The 20,116-nt window shown below is 43.3% G+C and overlaps 1 protein-coding gene across 5 annotated transcripts; it reads left to right on the forward strand.

The window, feature by feature from the left end:
* The first annotated feature begins 2,043 nt into the window (after positions 1 to 2,043).
* Positions 2,044 to 20,054, forward strand: LOC114204428 (glutathione S-transferase A4). 5 transcript variants are annotated; one of them, XM_088023941.1, is made up of 7 exons: positions 2,044 to 2,116; positions 3,037 to 10,571; positions 12,035 to 12,135; positions 12,373 to 12,505; positions 13,347 to 13,488; positions 15,140 to 15,271; positions 19,466 to 20,054. In XM_088023941.1, exons 3-7 carry the CDS (start codon positions 12,129 to 12,131, stop codon positions 19,586 to 19,588), a joined length of 537 nt encoding a protein of 178 aa, XP_087880067.1. In that variant the 5' UTR covers positions 2,044 to 2,116; positions 3,037 to 10,571; positions 12,035 to 12,128; the 3' UTR covers positions 19,589 to 20,054. The 5 variants fall into 5 exon arrangements, with proteins under 5 accessions (XP_087880067.1, XP_027953348.1, XP_027953349.1 ...); XM_028097547.1 differs by lacking the exon at positions 12,035 to 12,135 and having other exon boundaries at positions 3,037 to 3,247; positions 10,520 to 10,571; XM_028097548.2 differs by lacking the exon at positions 12,035 to 12,135 and having other exon boundaries at positions 3,143 to 3,247; positions 10,520 to 10,571.
* Positions 20,055 to 20,116: the final 62 nt, after the last annotated feature.

A 20,116-nucleotide genomic window follows, 5' to 3' on the forward strand; every position in this document is an offset into this window, starting at 1 on the left:
TCAGAATCAGAAAGAGGAAATTGAACATATACTGTTAGTCTTATTTGTAAGTGACTTCTCTGACTCTTGTGGTGCCCTGCTGTTCTTGACTTGCTTCTCTTACTTTACATACTTTTCTGGATAAGCTCATCCTTTTGCTGCCAGTTGGATCCATCTCAGTCATGTTTTCTAAGTCCTCACTGGCTTATTTAACTGTCTAGTGGACATTTCCAGATGAATGGCTTGTAGGAATGAAAGAAATCAACTCATTTTCCCTCCACCCAACCATTGTTCAGTCATGTAATCATTTTTCCAACACATATTCTCTGAATACCTACTCTGGGCTAAGCATTATTCTAGGAGCAGGGTATACAAAAACATATTTTTAAAAAATATGAAAATTCCTAACCTCATGGTATTTGCATTCCGTTAAATCTACAGACAGATAACAAAATACGTAAATAAAATACCTGATATGTTTGATGACAATAAATGTTATGAAAAATAGAGAAGGAGGGTGGAAAAGGAAATGTGTGTGTTTGGGGGGAGACTTTTTCTCTTCCTTTCCTCTGCTCCCTGTGGTATGAGTAGTAAATCTGTTACCTTCCACCTCCTTAGTGTCTTACCTTTTCATAACCATCACCTTCAAATTCATGGTGCTACTTTAATACACACGGGTCTCTCTCTCCCCTTCCCACCCTCCCAATTCATTCTCCACACTCCTGCCACAGGAATCTGCTGAAATTAAAATCTCTTGTTATTTGCTGCCATTGTTCCGCGCTGCAGGTTTCTCAAGGCAGGTACTCTCAAGAGCCCCTCATGGAGGAAACAATAATCAACAACATCTATAGTTTGAGAAATAGCAGAAGCCGCCTCTAATGACAAAAAATAGTTTTTCAGTCCTTTTGAAGGCATATATTTTAAACTTTGAGATCCATGTGAATTCTGCCTTCTACTCTGTAATATAGCCCTGTTGGCTTTACTTTATTTTTTAAAGTTTTAACTTATTTACCAGGCAAATTACTTTTTTAGCCCCACTGACACCTCCACCCCCATTGCCCCCTTCCTCCCCTCCAGGAAGGTGCTCTGTTTAGCCTGTGACTTAGAGTGGTTGTCTTTAAAGTGTATGAAATGAAGGGAAAGCTCAAGATGATCGTGGGGTCAAGAAAGAAAAAGGAAAAAAGTATGTATATGATCTATATACAGAATGAGACAATTTAAGTTCTGTTTAATAATATATGGGTTCTGTTTGATAGCGTATGTTATAGATGTACTTTGTCCTCTTGTAGGTACTTTGCCTGCTTTAATAGCCCTCAAAATTTGTTATGGCTGTTAGGAATTATTTATAGCTGTTATGAATTTGCAAGGTGTCGTTTGTACTTGCTATTTGTCAAAGATTGGTAAAATACTTAGGATTTTATTGGCAAAAGAAAGGCAGACTGCCACGTGCAGCGCCTCATTTGGATGTGTCTGGAGTCTTGGAAGCTTGACTACCCTACGTTCTCCTACAAATGGACCTTGAGAGCTTGTTTGGAGGTTCTAGCAGGGGAGCGCAGCTACTCGTATACCCTTGACCGAGGAACGGTCCTCTCCTCTATCGGGGAAGGTCGTCCTCTTCGACCGAGCGCGCAGCTTCGGGAGGGACGCACATGGAGCGGTGAGGGAGGAAGGGGACACCCGCCTAGCCAGCCAGATCAGCCGAATCAACCCTGGCGATCAATGGGGTGACAGATGTCGCAGCCAGATCGCCCTCACATCCGAGAAACGCTTCTGTGCAAAAGCCATATAAAGCCTAAGAGGAACTTTTCTTTTCGCTTAGGTCGAGTTGTTTTTAACCATACCGGATCTCTACCAGGTCTCTTTTACCTAAAGTTGTAATCTAACCAACCTAAAAGGGCCATTTCATTCCTCATAAGACTGAAATTTTTGTTGAAATTGCCTTGAATTTGGGCTGTTTTCATAGTATCCAGAATGCCTTGCAGATGGGTGGGGCATGCTAAACATTGCCGTCTCTATTGGTGAAACTTCGCGGAGCCTCGCCCACCGGAGCGCCTTCCGGCGGCCAGCTGGCCCCGCCTCGCTGCAGACTGCTCGCGGAGTGCTTTGTACGGCTCCGGGAGCTCCGAGCGGTCTCCAGGTCTGTCTCCCTCCTGCCGCCCCCACCCGCCCTCTCTCCTCGCCGCGTTTCTCCTTCCCTCCACTCCTCCGCCCCAAGCTTCTTACTCCAACGTCCGTCGCAACTCTCCCAGCCCCCATTCAGCCCTTCTCGTCTCCCTCCCTCCGGTCCTTTTGGCGCCTCCGCCCCCATCTGGGCAGACGTGGGCTCCTTTGCTGGGGCTGGGGTCATTCTTGGCTCCGTGTGCGTATTTTTATTAACCCGCTCTGCGGAGTCTGAATCCACCGGTTTCAGTGGGAGACTAGCTCGGATCCTCCCAAAGCCCCGGTGTAGCGGGGGCTGAGCGGGGACCCGGGTAGCCCAGGACTGTAGTCTCGGGTGGCTGAGTCCGTGTCCTGGGCGCGTTCCGAAGGTGGGAGGCTCAACTCCCAGTTGAGGTGGGGGACGTGCGGGACCCAGGGGGAAGCTACCGCAGGCAGGACAACGGACGCACATTTTGCAGACAATAGTATTGCTCGGCCCGTCCACCTCCCAGTTGCTGTGATAACCAATAAAGATGATGCATGTGAGAGCCTGAATTCTTGCAAGGGTTCCAAAGGGTGCATAATTCCCCGCGGCCCTCCACGTCTTGCCTCTCCGGGCCGAATTTGGAAATTTTAAAATTTTCAAGGTCAAAGTATATGATGTTCTTAATCTATGAAGTACCTTTCTGCTGGCACAAATATCTATATAACCAATGTCCCCAGCTTCCCAAGATTCAGAATAAGAAGTCATAAGTAGAAACGGTGTGAAAACCAAGGTGGTTGTTTCTTTTAATATTTGGAAATGGTGGTAGGTTTTTCTTGAGTGAGGGAAAACGCAGTCATAAAAAACAAAAAAAAACCAAAACAAACAAAAAACAAAACCGATTTCCTGTGCCAAAATCCTGAATATTCATTTAGGCCGTGAGCACAGAATTGAAGACACGAAATAAGACTGCTCGTCTACGAGGAGCTGCGCATTTGGTTTTTGTGTGTGTGTGTGTGTGTGTTTGTTTTTTTCCCCCAGAAAGCCTGAAAGGCCATCATGGCAGCGAAGCCCAAACTCCACTATCCTAACGGAAGAGGCCGGATGGAATCCGTAAGATGGGTTTTAGCTGCCGCTGGAGTCGAGGTACCCTATATGCTGTTTCTTCACAGATTTGTCGTACAACTTTGAGACTTTTGAGGAAAACATCAATGGCGGAGTCCTGTTCTAGCTTTCTCTCCCCTAACACAGACAGGCTTGGTTGAGTCAGAAGATGCCTTCCTTGCCAGGTTTTTTTTTCTTTGTAAATGAGATGTGGTTGATAGAATTCTATTTTACTTTAGACTTTTTACTTAATCATTAGCTTCTGATCTGCCACCAGTAAGTATTTATTAATAAGGAGAAAAGGAATGAACCTGAAATTTGCCAGGGACGACTTTCGTGACTTAACACAATCTGTAGGTAAATTTCCTCTTCGCTTCAATGGCTTCTAACCCTGAGCCTTCTTGTCTGTCTAGTATAGTGTAGGCTTTGAACCACAGTGTTTTTATCTTTCTTTTTGTTCTCTTAGCTTCTTATTTATGGAAATGTTGAGTTGGTACAGAGGCTGAGAAAAAATGGCCATGCATTTCCCCTCACCCAGTTTCAGCAGTCACTTGCTTTAAAATGCTGCTCTTGTCTCGTCCATCTCCTCCATTTGTTTTGTGGGAATATTTTAAAGCAAAATCCAAGCATCATATCCTTTCATCTGTGATGAGTATTTCAGTTTTTATTTCTAAAAGATGAGGATTTTAAAACATAACCACAGTACCACAATTGCACCCAACAAAATGAACAATTCCTTATTAATATCTGAACAGCCTGATTGTCTCAAACAGGTCTTCTTATGGTAAGTTTATTCCAGTCTGGATCTAAATCACGCCCACACATTGCATTTGGTTATGTTTCTTTCAGCGTTTTTAAAATCTGTAACAGTTTCCTCTGCATTTCTTTAAAAATAAAACTTTATATTTGGGAATAATTTTAAATTTATAGTGAAGTTATAAAGACAGTTCATATCTGTCTTTATATGAGTGGACGACCACTCAGTCTCCCCTAATGATATCATCTTACGTGATCGTGTCAAAACTAAGAAATTAACATTGGTGCGCAACTAAACTGCAGACTATTCAAATTTAATGAGTTTTGCCAATCAGGTCCTTTACTGTTGTTGGATCCAATCTTATACTTAGTCACTATGTTTCCTTAAGTCTCTCTCAATCTGTCACAGTTCCTCAGTCTTTCTTTTATTTCATGATGTTGACAGTTTTGAAAACTGTTGATCAGAATTTTTGTAGAACTCCCTAGTTTGGGTTTGTTTGGTGTTGACTGGACTGGGGTTTGGGGTTTGGGGGAGGACCAGCACAGAGGTCAAGTGCCCTTCTCCTTGCATCATATTAGGGGTGATATTAACATGAATTATCCCTGGTGCTGTTAACTTTGGTCACTTGGCTAAGGTGGTGTCTGCCAGGTTTCTTCCTTGTAAAGGGATTTTTTTCCTCTTTATTATTTCAAAACAAGTCATTAAGTTCAGCCCGCACTCAAAAGGATGGGAAGTAAACCACACCTGCTGGAGGGGGAGGTATCTGCATTTAGAATTCTTACATAAGAGAGATTTGGTTTTTTTTTCCTCCTCCATTTATCTATTCAAGCATTTCTTTATATCAGTATGGACGTAAGTTTATAGTATTTATTTTATGCTTTGTGTTATAATCCAATAATAATGTTTTCTTGCCCAAACTGTCCCACTTTGGCCATTGGCTCTTTCAGGTTGGCTCCTGCATCCCACCTGTGTACATGGCTCCACGCTTCCTTTTCTTTTCTTTCCCTTCAGCTCTCTCTTACTTTCTGACACTTCAAGATGCTCCAGGCTCATCTTGTATTTTCCTTGCCCTCGCCCTAGAGTCTGGTATTTCTCCAAGGAATCGTGGTCCCTTTTACCACCAAATGGTTTTAGCAACCAAGAGCTGAGTGCTAAGTGTCTGTATTTGTTTTTAGTGCCATTTATTTGTAGAAGAAACTGCCCTGTAGAATTTCCCCCATTCTAGATTTGGCTGCTTTACCCTCATTTTAACATATTCTATTCCTATATTTCCTGTAAACTGCTAGTTGGACCGAGAGCTGTGATCAAATCCAGGCTCATTTTTTCTATCTCTAAAGTTTTGTTTGTTTGTTTTTGCCTGCCGGACTCCATCATAGGGATACTGGGAACATGTTTTTATTATACGACATCAAGGGATGCATGATGTCTGACTGTCTCCTTTTCAGCAATGCTGGGCTTGATCAGCATGTTCTGGTGACGTCAGCCTGATCCATGCATTACAAAATTTCCTCTGTTACCTTCTCAACTAGCCGTTTTAGCATCTATTTATCATCACCATCATTAGGGATTATAAGATGGTGATTTTTCTGTTTCTTTCTATCATTGTATCTGAATTTATTAACCGTGTTTCTCTTACAAAGAGTAATTTTTAACTTAACTATTTAATTCCCTTGAAGTACAGTTCATATGGGAAAGGTCAGGTAAATGCTTGATATAGTCTCTTTATCAATTTTTAGACTACTCGGTTGTTACCCTAGCAACCTCCAAAGATGGCAAATGAGGGTTGTTGGGTTTGAGGCTTTGTGTTTTGTTTGGTTGGTTTTGGTTTTGATTTCTTCGCATATCATTCTAACTCACTATACAGTGTTTTAAAATTAGCTAAATCAGTTGGTATCATTTTTATATACAAATTCTGATTTCTGACTTCTCTTGCTATATTTGAAGATCTGATGATACTAGGCCCTCATTTTCAGAGGGCTGTAATTGCTAAATCTGAGTAAGGAAGGACTGCCACTATAGATGGACCTTTCTAGCTCATTACACTCCTCATCATTCCCTGTTGTCTCAGGATAGATTTTTCTAATTGTGTTAGGAGAGTGAAAAAATTCTTTTTTTTTTTTTAAAGACTTTTTATTTATTTATTTGACAGAGAGAGACAGCGAGAGAGGGAACACAAGCAGGGGGAGTGGGAAAGGGAGAGCAGGCTTACCGCTGAGCAGGGAGCCCAATGCGGGGCTAGATCCCAGGATCTCGGGATCATGACCTGAACCTAAGGCAGACCCTTAACAACTGAGCCACCCAGGCGCCCCTTGAGCAAAAAAATTCTTGGTCCCATGACCTGAACCTGGTTGGCTTATTGATGTCACCCGTCTTTTCCCTGTGTGCTTCTGAGTTTGCAGGTCTGGCTTATTTAATAGGTTTGCAATGGGTGTCTTACTTGTGCATTTAATACAATCCTTTGTCAAATCCTTTCTTTCCAACCTTCATTCTCCCCTATTCCTCCTACTCCCCTGTGTATGAGTCAAGATTCTTGGTGACAGCAGTAGAAAAACCAACCCTAAGTAAGTTAAACAAAAAAAGAACATGGGTCATATGACCCACCTCCCGTAGACCAGTCCCAGTAGACACACAGGTGAGGCAGACTATTGGCCCAGCAGGTCCCAAGCCCACCCTTCCGACCCGTGTGAAAGGACCTAGATTAGCCTCCCTTACTTGGGGCCGGCCACATGGTTTATAGGAGCCATTCCCCAAAGGTAGTATTGGTGAGGGGGCCTCCACTTTCCTTTTCTAAAGCACATGTTTAGTTAAGCACAGAAACAGTTGTGGAGGATGGGCTGGCAGCCCACTGGGTAAGTTCATGATTCCCAATGTCACAGTGCTGGGTTGAGCCTGATGTGTAAAGCATACACAGGTGAGTCACTCAGTAACCAAAACCTGCTGAAAGGCAGCCTGCCTGATTCGGAGAGTCAGCATCCTCGCTCTCAGTCACTTGGTTTAGGTCTGTAGGCATTGCTGTTGCTGTCTGCCAAGTGTTGCTTCATTGCTGCTTGGGGCTTTATTTGCCTGAAGACCCCCCCCAGAAGCCTGGTCCCATCCCCCTTGTTAAGAGGGAGAGTAACAGGGCGCCTGGGTGGCTCAGTTGGTTGGGCGACTGCCTTAGGCTCAGGTCATGATCCTGGAGTCCCGGGATCGAGTCCTACATCGGGCTCCCTGCTCGGCGGGGAGTCCGCTTCTCCCTCTGACCCTTCCCCCCCTCTCATGCTCTCTCTCTCTCTCTCATTCTCTCTCTCAAATAAATAAATAAAATCTTTAAAAAAAAAAAAGAGGGAGAGTAACACATGTAGAAGAAGACTCAAGTCCCACAAACTCCTAACTCAGGGCTTCTGGGCAATTCCCATAAACTTGACAGAGTGCTAAAGAGGGAGTGGTGTGGTGAGCAAGAGGGCAGGTCTCCAAAGTATCCCACTGGGAAGAGTACCCTGGTTAGGGAGCAAAGGTCGACGTACTGTGTTTGTCCTTGCAGCCTTGCACAATACCAAGCTCCCTCCAAGCTCTGCCTTGTGATTTTTTCTTTCCTCTCCTACCCTCTCATCTGCTGTTCCCAGGCCAGGTGCTTCTTACTGATCACATTTTGTAAAGCTGGACACAAGAGTGTCCCTGGTGAGAGATCACACCCCTCTTGCATAATGCTCCCAGGAAGTCAAAAGCCAGAATCAGAACCCTTTAGAAAGATTTGCTTTAAAAAATGTACAATTCTAGTCTCTCTCACTACTGAATGTGAATCTCTGAGAGTAGGCCTGGATTCTCTCTCTCTCTCTCTCTCTCTCTCTCACTCTCTCTCTCACACACACACACACACACACACACACACACACACACACACCCCTTCCTGTTTGCTCTAAATGATCATGGTTATAAAAGTTTGCGAGCTGTAGTACGGAGGGAGCACCACCTGCACTACATCTGTCTGTTTGGACAAATGCCCTGAACGTTCTTTCTTTCCTTTTTTTTTTAAAGATTTTATTTATTTATTTGAGAGAGAAAGGGAGAGGGAGAAGCAGACTCCTCGCTGAGCAAGGAGCCCGATGAAGGGCTCGATCCCAGGACCCTGGGATCATGACCTGAACCGAAGGCAGACACTTAACCAACTGAGCCCCCCAGGTGCCCTGCCCTGAACATTCTTGCCCTGAGGTTGCTGCTTAGCAGGCACCAGATGGAGTTCCTACCAGACCCCTCTTGCTCCATGAGGATCCTGCCAGTTAGCAGAAGCCCTTCCGATACCCCATTATCTTGATTCAACCCCCAAGTCAGGTAGTGGAGCCAGAAGAGGGGAGGATTGCTGATTCTGTGCTGGTCAGCTCTGCCCCTCCCTCAGACAATTTGGGGAAGCAGCATAGGGACAGACATGGGTGGGGAGGCATCTGGGGACTTGGTGAGAGGAGGTCTCCCCTTCTTGACATGAATCACTTTAGTGCATTAGAACACTTTTTTTTTTAATGTGCAAGAGGAACATGCTTCCACTGTTTCTTCCCCCGCCCAACTTTTTGATTTGAAAACTTTCAAACCTACAGAAAAGCTAGGATAATGGACACATTTCAACTAAATTCACTAATTGTTAACATTTTGCTACATGTGCTTTCTCCCCTCCTCTCTCTACTTTTTTTTTTTTTTTTGGTCAACCATTTGAAAGGAAGTTGCAGACATCAACATGTATTTTCCTCCTAAGAAAGAAAAAGTAATTGTTCTAATAACTGTAGTATCACTGTCACAACTAATAAATTGACACTAATTTTGCAATAGCAATATATGATCCATATTCAAAAGTTCCATACTGTCTCCCAAATGTCTATATACCTGTTACCTATTTAGCAGTTATAACTGCCCACCCACCCTCCCCTGCCCCCAATATCCAGGATCTAATCAGGATTCAGGTGTTTGGTTATTTTGTCTCTTTAGTCTGTTTTTATCTAGAATTGTACCTGCTTTTTATTCCTTTTTCCCTCCCATGCCCTTCCTTGACTTAACTGAAAAGAAATGTGGGAAGGAGAAACTGACTCTTTTGCATGAACTTGGAAACCAGATTCCATAAAGAAGAATCATCAGAGGAGGGCTACCTGGCTAAAGTCAAATCTCTTTTAAATAAAGATTTGTCCTTGGACAATGGACCTCAAGTTTTCATTTGGGAAGTGAATGGAGGTCTAGAAAAGGAGAGCCAGATAAGTGGGGAAGAGCGTAGAGTGGAAATGGCAGAGGCAAATCCGTCAAACCTGTTGTTCTCAAACCTTGCACGCCTGGAAGAAGCTTAAACACAAACAAAACAAGTTGTTTTTTAAAGATTTTATTTATTTATTTGAGAGAGAGAGAGCATGAGCAGAGGGGAGACTCAGGGGGAGAGGCAGAGGAAGAGGGAGAAGCAGACTCCCCGCTGAGCAGGGAGCCCAATGCGGGACTTGATCCCAGGGCCCTAAGATCATGACCCGAGCCAAAGGCAGGTGCTTAACCGACTGGAGCCACCCAGGTGCTCCCAAAACAAGTTTTCTGTAGGTTTGAGAGTCCCGGCCATCTCTGTTGCAGAGTGCCCCACTTCTGCCTCTGCCTGATTTTCACCTTGCAGTTAGATCTGGGTTACAGTGTTACTATGCCCTTCTTATTGGTCACAGCAGGAAGCACACAACATCTCCATGTCCACCAGTGGGGAGCTAAGTTTGATCACTTGGTTAGATAGACCGTGAGATCTCCAGACCTTTTTACCACAAAGCTACATTTTTCCTTTGTCATAATTAACTTGTGGGCTGAGACTTCAAGGTTGTTTGAATATTCTGTGCCTTATAACTCAGTGATTTCAGCATCCATTTTGATACTTATCAGAATCAGTTATAGGTTACAAATTGGTAATATCCTAATTTTATCATTAGTTAGCACTAATTCCTCTATAAAAAAGAGCTTTTTCTTCTACCTTCTTTAGTATCATCACTTAAGGACACAGGGATTTTTTTTTTGTTGGTGTGTGTGATGATCCCTAAGTGATATTACTCTTCTGATGCTTGAATTGTCCTAAATTTTGCTAAGGACTCGCCTCAAGTAGGGTCCTGCATGCCTCTGCCTGCCATATCTCATTGGTCTTTGAGCTCTTCTTTGCTTTTGAATCTACCAGCATCAACCTTTTCTCCCAGGAGCCTTGGTTTCTTTTTAAACTTTTCTTTATTTTATTTTATTTAATTTATTTATTTGAGAGAGAGAGAATGCACGTGCTAAAGAGAGCACAAGCATGGGGAGGGGCAGAGGAAGAAGCAGGCTTCCTGCTGAGCAGGGAGCCTGATAGGGGGCTCAAACCCAGGACCCTGAGATCATGACCTGAGCCGAAGGCAGACGCTTGACCAACTGAGCCACCCAGGTGCCCCAGCCCTGGTTTCTTATAGTGGGAAACCAAGATGTGGGTGCTAAGTGTTGTTCTTTCTCTCTGCTTCTGAGACAGTTTGACTTGGTATTTTCAGTCCTGATCCTGTAATGATTTATGCCTTCTTTGGGGGGGGGGTATCTTTTTTCTTTTAATTTAGTTTGATGAAGAATTCTTAGAAACAAAAGAACAGTTGCAGAAGTTGCAGGATGGTGAGTATGGAAATGAAATAACTGTTGGTAATATTGATTGTTTCCCCAGGTTTTCTTTTTTAAAGATTTATTTTTATTTTTAGAGAGCGTGTGCATGCGTGCACGTGAGGGGGGAGGGGTGGAGGGAGAGGGAGAGAGAGACTCTCAAGCAGACTCCCCTCTAAGGACAGAGCCCGATGCGGGGCTTCACCTCACGACCCTGAGATCAGGACCTGAGCCAAAATCCAGAGTCGGACGCCCAACCGACTGAGCCCCCCAGGAGCCCCAAGAATGATTTTGTTTAAGAATTGATCTTTATGTGGAAGGGCAAAGATGCTGACACTGAACATTCAGGACAGTATCCTAAAGCCCAGGGGGAGAAATGACTGAAATTGCCGGGAAATCACTTTTAGTGAGTAATTTCCTGAGAGCTAAAGGGGGTGAACCGTCAGGTGAACAGCCCTCTCCATCCCTTTCCCCTCCTCCTGCCCGACCCTGACCTCTCCCTCCCCGCTTTTGTCCTCTCCTTCATCCCTTCCCTCCTCTTCATCTTCCCCACCTCGGTCCTTCCAAATTGTCTGAGGCACCCACCGGTGTCTGCTTGAAGTATGCAGACAGAGGTCCCCACTTACACTGGGGTGAATACCAGACAAATGAATTCAGTGAAAGGCCCCCCTTTAACTCCTGGTCAGCCCCTCTCCCTCCATGCCCAGGCTCCGTTACCCAGCGACTCTGTAAGTAGCCTCCCTCCCAGCCATCAGCAGGGTCTCTCGGCCCAACTGAAGGCTCCCCGGAGAGGGACCAGCTGCAGTGTCAGCCTTCATGCGTGACACTGGCCTGACGTCGCTAGGCTTGTGCGGAGTACTCATCTCCCCCAGACCCTCAGGTACCCCCCATCCTTGAGTCCCTTGAGGGCTGGGCAAGCCTATATTTGCATCTCTGCATGTATAAACAACAAACCTCAATACTTCTCTTTGTTGAAGAAAGCAATGGGTTGCTTTTCGATCTCTGACCTCGAACTTGGTCGTATGTGGTCTGTGGCTGTGGAAGAGCCAGTGCGTACACGAGTGTCAGTTGGTGACTTGGGTTTTATGCTCAGATTTTCTAAAGCAGTGCAATCTGTAGAAAATTCTACAGTGGTGGAAACCTGTTCTCAGCCCAATGTCGTAGCTGCTAGCCACGTGTGCCTACTCAGCACTTGAAATGTGTCGAGCATGCTTAAAGAATGGAATTCTACAGGGCACCTGGGTGGCTCAGTTGTTAAGCGTCTGCCTTCGGCTTGGGTCATGATCCCAGGGTCCTGGGATTGAGCCCCGCATCGGGCTCCCTGCTCCATGGGAAGCCTGCTTCTCCCTCTCCTACTCCCCCTGTTTGTGTTCCCTCCCTCGCTGTCTCTCTCTCTCTCTCTCTGTCAAATAAATAAATAAAATCTTAAAAAAAAAAGAATGGAATTCTACATTTTTCAGAATTTTGATTAAATTTAGGTTTCACTAGACGCATGCAGCAGCTACTGATTGCTGTGTTGGCTAAGGCAGCCCTGCAGAAATATCTTCACTGCATTCTTCTCCACCCCTTGCCATGGTGGGTAGGTATTTCCCCCTGGGGTGAAAATGAAAAAGGAAGGTTTAGAACAGTGCTGGTTTCCAGGTTTCTTTGATGGTTCAGTCTGCTCCCCCAAGTGAAGTTGAGGTTATCTGTCATCAGGGAGCATCGCAGTGTTCCCAAGGCTCTGACCCCACGGTCCCTTTTCATTCGGTTGGGCATGTTTGGGGGCGCAGGGACAGGGAAGAGATCAGTTCTAACTCTGGGCCTCCATTCTCAGGAAATCACCTGCTGTTCCAACAAGTGCCAATGGTCGAAATTGATGGAATGAAGTTGGTGCAGACCCGAAGCATCCTCCACTACATAGCGGATAAGCATCACCTCTTTGGCAAGGACCTCAAGGAGAGAACCCTGTACTGTGGTCCCTTTCAAGTGTTCTCGCTTGTCACTCACTGATACCTTAGCTGATTAGCAAGTCTCCATAGCACGCCCCGTCTCCTTTGTGTCTCGTATCATTAGTGTAAACAGGGAATAATCCGTACAGAGAGTCTTGGTAAAAGGATAGAGAAGAATTGAGTTCAGATGCTGGATCTTCTCTTTGGGCCATGATTGTTTCAGGTTTCAGCATCTTTAAATGCTTTGATACTGCTTTTTACCTTTCTCACAAATTTATTATCATGAAGTATGAAGAACAGGAAGCTGCTACACCAGTCAAGGTCAGGAATACTGTGCCTTGATTATAAATTCAATTATATTTTTGAACTCAAAGCCTGGTCCTTGTACCTCCTAAAATGCATGATATAGGGCAAGGTGCTGGGTTCCACAATCCCGCTGAGGGTCCTATACATTATATGGATAGCACATACTTGATAATGTCATCAGAGTCAATGAAATGTTGGGTGTAGAGCTTTTTAGCACCATGCCCCTCGTACACACCAAGCATTCCATAAATGATCTCTGCTATTTTTATAAATATAAAATCCACCCACACCAAGCATGGGTACTGGAGTAAGGGTAGAGGATTAGGGGCCCGGGAGAGGGGGACGTCATGACTCTTGTGCTTTCTGATTTGTGACAGATTTTTCTGAATTACAATTAGAATTGATTTTGCATCTTTGCTCTTGGAGACAGGTATAGATAAATGCTTCTGGGCACTTCAGTAGGCAGAGCCTTAAGAGAAAAGCACTCTGGATTCTTAGTTGTGGAAGCCAATGAGTTCGGGGAAACTGAGGAAACTTCTTTTTTTGTTTTAAGGATTGACATGTACGTGGAGGGGACGCTAGATCTGCTGGAACTGATTATCATGCATCCTTTTCTAAAACCAGATGATCAACAAAAGGAAGTGGTTAACATGGCCCAGAAGGCTATAATTAGATACTTTCCTGTGTTTGAAAAGGTAGGTGGCAGAGAAGCCCATGAGCACAGCCTAACCAGACTACAACGGAGCTGCCCCTAATGCCCCTCTCTGCTCAGGGCAATGTAACACTGAGCGCCATTGGACTAACCTTGCTGGATTCCTGAGAGCTGATGGTAGGTAGCTGTCAGCACAAAGCCAGGATGTCCTGAAGCCCCTCAGATGCTCCTTGGGCCATGTTATTCAGAAGGCTGGAAAAAATATGGGTTTACCACATGGGTGTGTTACTGTCCTTACATTCACCACGAGCCCACCTTGTGTGAGATACAGCAAAGCAGAAACTACCGAATTCCTTCCTTCTTTCATCCCACAAACATTTGTGGAATGGCTATTGTGTATCAGACATCCTACCTGATAGTTTGATGTGATGAGAAGACCATTGTTGTTTTATTTTTCTTCCCTTTGCTCTTTTTGTTTCCTCTTTTGTTATTTTCCTCATCTTAATATATCTGCCTTTCTGAGCTTCAAGCTCTTTTTCTCAGCTGAGAGGAATGGTTTTAAATGTTTCAGTTAAAAAAAGAAGAGAGTGTAAAAATAGGGAATTGGCAGATCTCCTCTGGCCATCTCTGTGGAATGAGATTTAAGAAGGAGAGGTATTTTCTGGGCTTTTCTGTCGCTTGGTGTCACAGTCTCTTGCCCACAGGCACTTGGTGAATGTAAAATATGATAATGTAGAAATGTGGATGTGATGAGGTAGAAACAGGTGCCTTAGTGAAGGGTCACTGCTGGTCCCTATGTTCCTGCGGCCCAGACTAAGTCAGGGCTCCTCCCAACACATCAGCTACAAACTGATATCCCTTGGACACATAATGGAATGGAATCATAGACAGATTGAATGACATGCCTAAGGTGGGGAGCCAGGATTAGACAGGCCTCTGACTACAATTCTGGATTCACTGTGCTCTCCCACTCCAGCTTCAGTAGCTGTATTTGATTGGGGGTTGTATGTAGAGCCCCTGTCAGACACCACACACACACACACAGACACACACACACACCTCACACACTCACACTCAACATGTGGGCATCCAAGAGTTCACTGCAAAGGAGTCCCCCCCCTTCTACCACTGTTCCTTGCCTCTCCCCCATCATCATCTATCCCTATGAATCTCTGAACCTACATATTCTCAAAATGGGGGTCAAGATGAGCCCTGATGCTTTTGGTTTTCTCTGTCTTGGAAGATATGAAAGGAAGCCTACTTTTTTAATAGTCATATCTAGTTAATGACTACAAGTCCTGATGTTTGTAGAAACACAGAGCTGGCAAATGAGATGAGATTCCTTAAAGGAGACCTGTTGCTTACTTACATCACATCCCCCAGCCTCCTGAATTTGTTGCCCCTAACTCATTTCTGTAGATACATTTATGGAATGGGGGTATCCTTTTAAAGCACTGGATGCTAAATCCAGAATTAATATTTTCTTCCCCTTTTCAGGGTTTCATTCTGATATAAAGCAGACATTTTACAGTAGTTCCATTTCTACACCCTTTGTGCGTTCTCTCTCTGATATGGGGAACCTACTCTTAGTTGGTATTATTTTTAAAATACTCAGATACTGCACTGATTCAACAGTTTCATCAGTTTCTCCATATAAAGTATTGTATGCAATGCAAAACATTTGTGTTCTATAGGTTTTAAGGGATCATGGGCAAAGGTTTCTCGTTGGTAACCAGCTGAGCCTTGCGGACGTGATTCTACTCCAAACCATTTTGGCTCTAGAAGAGAAAATCCCCAATATCCTGTCTGCATTTCCTCATCTCCAGGTAAATAAAACCACATTTTAGAATATCGGCCCAGAACTCGTAGACCTTCTTTCAGTGTCTGTTGATTGGTTGGCTGGGGGGGGGGGTGTGTATGTACATTTTTAGATTCTAGTTCATGAAATATAGGTACAGACTTGAAATGGTTTTTCTGAGGGGCGCCAGGGTGGCTCAGTCAGTTAAAAATCTGCCTTTGGCTCAGGTCATGATCCCAGGGTCCTGGGATTGAGCCCTGCATCAGGCTCCCTGCTTGGCAGGAAGCCTGCTTCCCCCTCTGCCCCTCCCCCTGCTTGTGTTCCCTCTCTCACTGTGTCTCTTTCTGTCAAATAAATAAAATGTTTTTAAAAAAATGGTTTTTCTGGTCCCCAAATCTTTAGAGCTGAAAGATCATGTACCTTTGCAAGGAGTTTTAGCTTAGTTTTGTTCTGTAACTATGCTCTTGAAACAAACTCCATACAGTTTGCCAGTAAGGACTGGCAAGTCCCAGTGTTAGAAATAACGTGCTCTCAAATTGGAAACATCCCAGCCTGAGTTCTGAGAGCCAATAAGTGGCACCCAAAGAGTTCCCACCATTTCCCTTCCCAGAAGTTCCAAGGAGAGACTTGTGTGTGGCTCCACTTATTCCTCAGTATTATTCCGCCAAGATTGATCATAGAACTTCAAAGCAGAAGAGGTCTTTTTTTTTTTTATTGTTTTAGAGATTTTATGTATTTGTCAGAGAGAGAGAGAGTAAGCATGCAAACGCACAAGCAGGGAGAGTGGCAGGCAGAGGGGGAAGCAGACTCCCTGCTGAGCAAGGAGCCTGATGCGGGACTCCATCCCAGGACCCTGGGATCATGACTTGAGCCAAAAGCAGATGCTTAACTGACTGGCCAGCTGTCCCCAGAAAGGGGCTTTAGACAACCAATCTCATCCAGCTCTTTCGGTATAGATAGGAGGAAATAGAGCTGAGGGTAAAGAAGTCAGCAGCTGAGATGGCCTAGTTAGTGGGGGCCTCAGTTCTGTCTAGAACCATAGCCTTTCTCCCAGACCAGTGGGCTTTCTTCTATATGGGGGATTGGCAAACTACAGCCTCCACGGTCAGATCAGGCCTGCCACCTGTTTATGTACAGCTCTTGAGCTAAGAATGGTTTTTACATTTTTAAGTGTTTGAAAAAAATATCAAAAGAATAATAATATTTCATGACACATGAAATTCCATGACGTTTGAATTTCACAAAGCCATGCTCATTCATGTGTGCATTGTCTACAGCTGCTTCTGCACTACCACAGCTGAATTGAGTAGTTCTGATAGAGACCATATGACTTGCAAAACCTAAAATATTTACTCACTGGTCCTTTATAGGAAAAGGTTGCCAATCCCCTATATAGCTCAAATGACTAAGTTATCAAAGAGAAATATATCAGATTTCCAGAGTCTCCCAAGTACCTACGCTTTTTTTAGAAAAAAATAATTTTCCCAAGTCTAGCAAATACATTTGGATACACTAATGAGGACAGCCACCACTATTTAAATACATGCATCCAGACATAAGAATTGAAGTCTTCAACAAAGCAATAGCCATCATTATATTGTTTAGCTGTCTGTTCATTTCCTCTTGCAGACAAGCACACATTCTTTAATTTGACTTTAATACCAGTAGGTCCCTGAAATAGCCCAGGGACCTATTGGTGTTTTCTATCCATGATGCTAACAACTTGTTTTTATACCCCAGACATAGGGGCACCTGGGTGGTTCAGTTGGTTAAACGTCTGCCTTTGGCTCAGGTTGTGATCTCAGAGTCCTGGGATCGAGCCCCTTGTTGGGCTTCCTGCTCAGTGGGGAGTCTGATTGTCCCTCTCCCTCTGCAGCTCCCCTGCTTGTGCCCTCTCTCTCTCTCTCAAATAAATAAATTAAAAAAAGAAAAAAAAGCTTATACCCCAGGCACATCTGTGTAAATATATATATATATTTTTTTTTTTTTTTAACATGGGTGTAGTTTTTTTTCCTATTGAAGTATAGTTGACACTTAACACCATACCAGTTTCTTTCTTTTTTCTTTTTTTTTTTAAAGATTCTATTTATTTTGACAGAGAGAGGCACAGCGAGAGAGCACACAAACAGGGGGAGTGGGAGAGGGAGAAGCAGGCTTACTGCCAAGCAGGGAGCCAATGCCAGGCTCGATCCCAGGACCCCGGGATCATGACCTGAGCCGAAGGCAGACGCTTAATGACTGAGCCACCCAGGCGCCCCATCATGCCAGTTTCAACACAGTGATCCAACTGCTCCACACATCATGCTATGCTCACAAGTATAGCTACCACTTGTCACCATACAACACTGTTCCAATGTCATTGACTATATTCCCTATGCTGTACCTTTTATTCCTGTGAGTTATTCATTCTATAACTAGAAGCCTGTACCTCCCACTCCACCCTTTTTGCCCATCACCCCCACTCTCCTCCCCTCTGGCAACCATCAGTTTGTTCTCAGTATTTATGTGTCTGTCTGTTTCTGTTTGTCTTTTAGATTCCACATATAAGTAAAATCATATACTTGTCTTTCTCTGACTTATTTCACTGAGTATAATACCCTCTAGGTGCATCCATGTTGTCACAAGTGGCAAAATTTCATTCTTTTTTATGGCTGAGTAATGTTCTTATATATATATATACCACATTTCCTTATCCATTCATCTGTGGTTGGACACCTAGGTTGCTTCCATAATTTGGCTGTTTACTGTTTACTACAGTAAACATAGAGCTGCATATATCTTTTCAAATTAGTGTTTTCATTTTTGGGGGTAGATACCCAGTGGTGGAATTACTGGATTGTATGGTATTTCTATTTTTAATTTTTTGAGGAACTTCCATACTGTTTTCCATAGTGGCTGCACCTAAATACAATTTTAATTAAAGGACTTCAGAATTTTTTTTTTTTTTTTAAAGATTTTATTTATTTGAGAGAGAGAATGAGAGAGAGAAAGAAAGAGAGAGCGCGAGAGGGGGGAGAGTCAGAGGGAGAAGCAGACTCCCCGCTGAGCAGGGAGCCCGATGTGGGACTCGATCCCGGGACTCCAGGATCATGACCTGAGCTGAAGGCAGTTGCTTAACCAACTGAGCCTTCAGGCGCCCCAGGACTTCAGAATCTAACACCAGATCTGAGTTGAATTAAAGGGTCATTCCTATACTGATTAAAGTGTATAAAAAAAAAAGTCAGAAGTCACAAAAGTTTTATTATACATGACCTCAGGTAAATCTTGAAATAATAAATCCAATAGAAATAGCTTCTACATATTGGTATAGTATTTGAAATTAGATGATACAAAGAGTTTGAGTGATAAAAAGAGACACTTGTCATTTACATAGCTTTGACATAACTATTCGCTTTTGTCAGTATTAGTGATACATGTATGTACGTTTGTGTATCTTTGTGTGCATGCTTAAGCCTGTTCTTTGTACATTATAGACATTTATAGTAGCTTTTTTAATAAATGACCTCTTTGAAAAATTTTATTAGAATAACTATATTTGATGGATATACACTTCTTCATATGGTTGAAATTTTTTACTAGCTCAAATAGACTTTTCTTCTCAATTACTGAGAAGTGGTAAGATTTGACTCTGTGAATGGAAAATATGATTTCCATAAATATGGTTTACATAAATACCTGGTATCTGATGTCTGAGCCCTAGGCCACTAAAAAAAATGCAACTGGACATCTCCCATACATAGCCAGAAAGAGGATTCATTTGCTAATAGGAGTAAAAAAGTCCAAGGATGCTGAATTTTAAAAAGGAAATTGCACCATATGATGACCTTTTAAAGTACTTTTATTTAAATGGCTCATGCATTTTCTCTGAGTAGATGAGTATATTTAAGGTACTGATGTTTCCTTTTTTCTCTTAAGCAAGCATCATAATCCTAATCTAAGCATCTTTTTTATTTTTCTATCTGAAAAAAATTCACATGTTGGTCTGAACCATGAGGTTTGCATGTATAACACCTGGTCTAGATCCCAGCCATTGTGGATAGAGATCATAAACAGTCACACCAAGAGATCAGACCCCAAGCAGCTGCTGGATTACATTTCTGGTTGGGTTCCTGTAACAAATACTTCTCAAACAAATTTTCATGGGCCATTTTACACAACTGTATTTTTGTAGTTACCATTACCTTTGCTGTTAACCTCGGACTGTTGTGTTTTCCTTTTGCAGGAGTTCACAGTGAAAATAAGTAATATCCCAACAATTAAGAAATTCCTGGAACCTGGCAGCAAGAAGAAGCCTCCTCCAGATGACATCTACGTGAGAACCGTCTACAACATCTTTATGCCATAAAACATCACATACATCTGTGAGTGAGAGTTAGCCTCTAGAGATTGCTGTGTCCATAATAACGTCTTAATTGATGTCCCAGCTCTGTCATGGTGCTATGTAGAACTGTTCCTTAGATGGGTCTTTCATGCCAAGATCTTTTCTAGAAACATTCATTGACCTTTTGGTTTGTCCGGTGAATAATTGTTAACGCACCTTTTTCCTGAAAGCCCTTTCAGAGAGACTGGCATTTCAGTTAGATCTGATGTGACTCATTTCCTGACAACCAGGCTGAGCAGGACCTTGTGTTCTCCCTTGAGCTTCTTCCCCCCTCTCCTTATCCCTTTCTAAAAGCCCTCCCATCTCTTCCTAATTTTTGGTGTTTAATAACAACAGAATATCTAGTGAATAATTCCTCTCAGCTATAATAAATCTGTGGTAGTAATGAAGGCAGTCAATATTAGCCAAAATAAAGAATTTACAAATCATTGCCCTGTTGCCAGAATTTTTTTGGACTACATTTCTTGGGATCTATAACATATTCCCATGGTT

The sequence above is a fragment of the Eumetopias jubatus genome, unplaced genomic scaffold (genome assembly GCF_037043125.1).
Source record: "Eumetopias jubatus isolate StellerSeaLion01/CBP00866 unplaced genomic scaffold, mEumJub1_p1.0 scaffold_6, whole genome shotgun sequence".
Lineage (NCBI taxonomy): Eukaryota > Metazoa > Chordata > Mammalia > Carnivora > Otariidae > Eumetopias > Eumetopias jubatus.

Coding starts and splice junctions, on each gene's coding strand:
- LOC114204428 (XM_088023939.1), top strand. CDS start 12,207: ATGGTTCAGTCTGCTCCCCCAAGTGAAGTTGAGGTTATCTGTCATCAG. Junction 12,506..13,346: donor GACCTCAAGGAGAGAACCCT/GTACTGTGGTCC, acceptor TTTTGTTTTAAG/GATTGACATGTACGTGGAGG. Junction 15,272..19,465: donor CTGCATTTCCTCATCTCCAG/GTAAATAAAACC, acceptor TTCCTTTTGCAG/GAGTTCACAGTGAAAATAAG.